This window comes from Hylobates moloch, unplaced genomic scaffold (assembly GCF_009828535.3).
Source record: "Hylobates moloch isolate HMO894 unplaced genomic scaffold, HMol_V3 SCAFFOLD_18, whole genome shotgun sequence".
Lineage (NCBI taxonomy): Eukaryota > Metazoa > Chordata > Mammalia > Primates > Hylobatidae > Hylobates > Hylobates moloch.
The window spans coordinates 1341432-1346801 of NW_026652293.1; the positions used below are offsets into that span (position 1 = coordinate 1341432).

General features: G+C 46.6%; 1 protein-coding gene across 1 annotated transcript; it reads left to right on the forward strand.

Annotated features, from left to right (window-relative positions):
* The first annotated feature begins 313 nt into the window (after window positions 1-313).
* SPATA45 (spermatogenesis associated 45) lies at window positions 314-816 on the forward strand. The gene has a single exon (XM_032137685.2). The coding sequence runs from the start codon at window positions 472-474 to the stop codon at window positions 763-765; it is 294 nt and encodes a 97-aa protein (XP_031993576.1). The 5' UTR covers window positions 314-471; the 3' UTR covers window positions 766-816.
* Window positions 817-5370: the final 4554 nt, after the last annotated feature.

The following is a 5370-nucleotide window of genomic DNA, read 5'->3' on the forward strand; positions in this document are numbered from 1 at the left end:
TGGGAGGCCGAGGCGGGCGGATCACGAGGTCAGGAGATCGAGACCATCCTGGCTAACACGGTGAAACCCCGCCACTACTAAAAATACAAAAAATTAGCCGGGCGTAGTGGCGGGTGCCTGTAGTCCCAGCTGCTCAGGAGGCTGAGGCAGGAGAATGGTGTGAACCCGGGAGGCGGAGCTTGCAGTGAGCCGAGATGGCGCCACTGCACTCCAGCCTGCGCTAAAGAGCCAGACTCCGTCTCAAAAAAAAAAAAAAAAAAAAAAAAAAAAAAAAAAAAAAAGTAAATAAAAAAGTGAAGTGTGGGGTGGGAGGCTTGGTGGTGGTTGTGGTGTTATTTTATAGAAGGAAAAAAGAGAAACTGGTAAACGTGATTGTGAACACTGGCTTCTGAGTCAAAAAGACAATCGAAAGTAGTTTTTCATTTGTTTGTAGGACAGCAAGAATCACCTGACAATTGGTTTGTGAGCGTAATGGCATCTATAAACAGAAACACTGAAATAATTAAAAAACATGGAGTAAGCAAACAACATCTCCTGGAGGAGATAAACAAAAAGCGTGAATCCAACTGCTTGGTGGAACGAAGCAATCAAGTCAGCTTACTGAGAGTTCAAAAGAGGCACTTCCCGGGTGCCTATCAGTCCTTTACTGATACCACAACCAAAGAGCCTGTTCCCGACAGTGGCAGGAGCTCCTGGGTCAAGCTGAGTCTCCTTGCTCACACGGAGAGAAAGCACTTTCCACCAAAAAGTAAGAAGTTATCGTAGGATTTTTTTTTTTTTTGAGACGGAGTTTTGCTCTTGTCGCCCAAACTGGAGTGCAATGGCGCGATCTCGGCTCACTGCAACCTCCACCTCCCGGGTTCAAGCGATTCTTTTGCCTCAGCCTCCCAGGTAGCTGGGAACACAGGCGCCTGCCACCACGCCTGGCTAATTTTTTTGTTTTTTTTTTAGTAGAGACGGGGTTTCACCTTGTTGGCCAGGCTGATCTCAAACTCCTGACCTCAGGTGATCCACCCACCTCGGCCTCCTAAAGTGCTGGGATTACAGGCATGAGCCACCACACCCAGCCTATGATAGGATTCTCTCTCTCTCTTTTTTTTTTTTTTTTTTCTTTTGAGACAGAGTTTTGCTTTTGTTGCCCAGGCTGGAGTGCAATGGCACGATCTCAGCTTACATCAACCTCTGTCTCCTGGATTCAAGCGATTCTCTTGCCTCAGCCTCTTGAGTAGCTGGGATTACATTCATACACCACCACGTCCGACTGATTTTTTTGTATTTTTAGTAGAGACCGGGTTTCTTCATGTTGGTCAGGCTGGCCTCGAACTCCCGACCTCAGGTAATCCACCCGCCTCGGCCTCTCAAAGTGCTGGGATTACAGGCGTAAGCCACCGTGCTCGGCCTATGATAGGATTCTTAACCAATTTATAGGAAGGATTTGTAGGTATTCCTAAGAATTAGGAAGAATTCCTGGGATTGAAAGAGGTCCCGGAGTATTGCCTTGGTATAGCATAAAGGCAATCTGTTTGAAGGTAAAAGTGTCATTAAACTAGGCTGGTGGATTGTAAGATCTATTATAGACCAGAGACCTCATTTTTTTATGCATACAGAATCCCAGGCCCCAGCTTCAGGCCATCTCATTCAGTAGGCTCCAGGGAGGTGCCTGGAAATCTGCATTCTCAGCAGACTAAGGTGAAGCTGATGCCAATGGCCTGAGAATCACATTTTGATAAGAGTTGTTATAGTAATTACAATAGACACAAAAACTTCAGAAACCTGCTATCTCATCAATTTCTCTGGCCTTTTCAAACATTTCATGTGCAAAATTGAGGTGCAGTAAGATCCTTTTGATGACAAATATCACACAAAAAGCCCTAATAAAATGTGAAGGGGCTGGGCACGGTGGCTCACGCCTCTAATCCCAGCACTTTGGGAGGCCAAGGCAGGCTGATCACCTGAGGTCAGGAGTTTGAGACCAGCCTGGCCAACAAGGTGAAACCCTATCTCTACTAAAAATGCAAAAATTAGCCGGGCGCGGTGGCTCACGCTTGTAATCCCAGCACTTTGGGAGGCCGAGGCGGGTGGATCACGAGGTTAGGAGATCGAGACCACGGTGAAACCCCGTCTCTACTAAAAATACAAAAACTTAGCCGGGCGTGGTGGCGGGCGCCTGTAGTCCCAGCTACTCGGAGAGGCTGAGGCAGGAGAATGGCATGAACCCGGGAGGCGGAGCTTGCAGTGAGCCGAGATCGCGCCACTGCACTCCAGCCTGGGCGACAGAGCGAGACTCCGTCTCAAAAAAAAAAAAAAAAAAATGCAAAAATTAGCTGGGTGCGGTGGCACGCACCTTTAGTCCCAGCTACTTGGGAGGCTGAGGCAGGAGAATTGCTTGAATTCCAGAGGTGGAGGTTGCAGTGAGCCGAGATCACTCCAGTGTACTCCAACCTGGGTGACAGAGTGAGACTCCTTCTCAAACAAACAAACAAACAAACAAAACGTGAAGGAAGGTTTTTGGGTGCAGGGGATGGCATGGTAGTGATGGTGGTGGTATTATTTTATAGGCGGAAGAAGGGGAGCTGATAAATACCTTCATTGTGAATACTTGTTTCTTAGTCTAGACAGGCAGCTGAGATAGCATTTTTTCATTTATTTGAAAAAAAGAGAAGGGGGTGTGTAATCATATTTAATACAACCAACAAATTATTAATTTAGATCAGAAACAAAAGAATCACCACATTTGAGATTTCACTTTTTTATGTGGCTGTGACTTTACACTTGCCCAGTCCTCTTAGGAAGTGGAGTAGAGTGTGATACAGTGTGGTGTAGAAAGCTGAGATTCTCCAGTGTTTAGAGTTAATTTGTTTTTTTTGTTTGTTTTTTTTTTGTTTTTGAGACGGAGTCTCGCTCTGTCGCCCAGGCTGGAGTGCAGTGGCGCAATCTCGGCTCACTGCAAGCTCCGCCTCCCAGGTTCACGCCATTCTCCTGCCTCAGCCTCTCCGAGTTGCTGGGACTACAGGCGCCCGCCACCACGCCCGGCTAATTTTTTTGTATTTTTAGTAGAGACGGGGTTTCACCGTGGTCTCGATCTCCTGACCTCGTGATCCGCCCGCCTCGGCCTCCCAAAGTGCTGGGATTACAAGCGTGAGCCACCGCGCCCGGCCTAGAGTTAATTTGTAATAGTCATGTGTTTATTTTATTCAAAAATAACTCTAGGGCTGGGCAAGGTGGCTCATGCCTATAATCCTAGCATTTTGTGAGGCCGAGGTGAGCGGATCACCTGAGATGAAAGGAGGAAGTGTTACGTCTCACTTTAAATCAAAAGCTAGAAATGATGAAGCTTAGTGAGGACGGCATGGCAAAAGCCAAGATAGGCCAAAAGCCAGACCTCTTGTGCCAATCATTTATCCAAATTATCACTGCAAAGGAAAAACCCTTGAAGGAAATTAAAAATTTCCTTTAGTGAACACACAAATGATGAGAAAGCAAAACAGCCTTATTGCCGATAGGGAGAAAGTTTCAGTGATCTGGACAGACCACCCCAGCCACAACATTTCCTTAAGCCAAAGCCTGACCCAGAGGAAGGCCCCAACTCTCTTCAATTCTGTGAAAGCTGAGTCTCTCTGTCGCCCAGGCTGAAGTGCAATGACGTGATCTCAGCTCACTGCAACCCCTGCCCCCCAGTTTCAAGTGCTTCAGCCTCCCAAGTAGCTGGAATTGCCTGCCACCATGCCCGGCTAATTTTTTTTTTTTAATTTTTTTTTTATTTTAGTAGAGATAGGGTTTCGCCATGTTGGCCAGGCTGGTTTCAAACTCCTGGCTTCAAGTGATCCACCCATCTCGGACTCCCAAAGTGCTGGGATTATAGGCTTGAGCCACTGCGCCTGGCCAGGAGGCCATTATTCTAAGTGAAGTGACTCAGGAATGGAAAACCAAATATTGTCTGTTCTCACTTATAAGTGGGAGCTAAGCTATGAGGATGCAAAGGCATAAGAATGATATAATGGACTTTAGGAACCCGAAGGGAAAGAAAGGTAAAAGATGGGCAAGGGATAAAAGACTACGTATTGGGTACAATATCCACTGCTCGGGTGATGGGTGCAGCAAAATCCCAGAAATCACCACTGAAGAACTTACCCATGTAACCAAAACCCACCTTTACCCCAAAAACTACTGAAATAAAAGAAACCACCCTATCTAAGCAGCACTCCTCAACACTCTATAATCCCTTACCCAGCTTTCTTTTTTACCACAGTGTTTATCACTCCCTAATGAAGGCTAAGCTCCTTGAAGGCAGGGATGGTATCTGCTTTTTTCACTACTTTATCCTCAGTCCCTAGAACAGTGTCTGGCACAAATCAGGAACTCAGGAAACGTTTCCTGGCTGATTGAATAAATGTTGGGACATGGAATATACTTTCCCAGATGTAGTGGTAGAACTTACCTCATTCCGGGCCGGGCGCGGTGGCTCACGCTTGTAATCCCAGCACTTTGGGAGGCCGAGGCGGGCGGATCACGAGGTCAGGAGATCGAGACCACGATGAAACCCCGTCTCTACTAAAAATACAAAAAATTAGCCGGGCGTGGTGGCGGGCGCCTGTAGTCCCAGCTACTCGGAGAGGCTGAGGCAGGAGAATGGCGTGAACCTGGGAGGCGGAGCTTGCAGTGAGCCGAGATTGCGCCACTGCACTCCAGCCTGGGCGACAGAGCAAGACTCTGTCTCAAAAAAAAAAAAAGAACTTACCTCATTCCTCTCGAGACCAATAGCTATGTCCTTGGGCGATGGCTCACAAACTTAAGAGTTTCTCACAGCAACCTTAGTTGGTTGCTGTGGAATAATCTTAAGAAATGCAAGAGCGTAATAATACAGTAGATTTTGCTGGACATATTCAATAAGAATTGGAAGGCACTGTACTCTTTTCCTTTGCATACCTGTGCAAGAGGAAGAAACACTCATTTACTCTTTATTCATTCAACGAACGTATATAAGTGCTTAATTTATGTCAAGCACTCTTCTACGTGCTTGTCAATACAGTGATGAATAAAATCTTGCCTCAAAAAGCTTAGGTTTTGGTGTGCTGGCTCACGCCTGTAATCCTAGCACTTTGGTAGGCTGAGGCAGGAGGATCCCTTGAGCCCAGGAGTTTGAGACCAGCCTGGACAACGTAGAGAGACCCCTTCCCATAAAAAAAAAAAAAAAAAAAAAAAAAAAAAAAAAGCTTAGATTTCATTGGGTAGAGAGCCAGATAAACAAGTTAAAAAATAGTACATTTCAGCCTGGCACAGTGGCTCATGCCTGTAATCCCAGCATTTGGGGAGGCCGAGGCGAGTGGATCACCTGAGGTCAGGAGTTCGAGACCAGCCTGACCAACATGG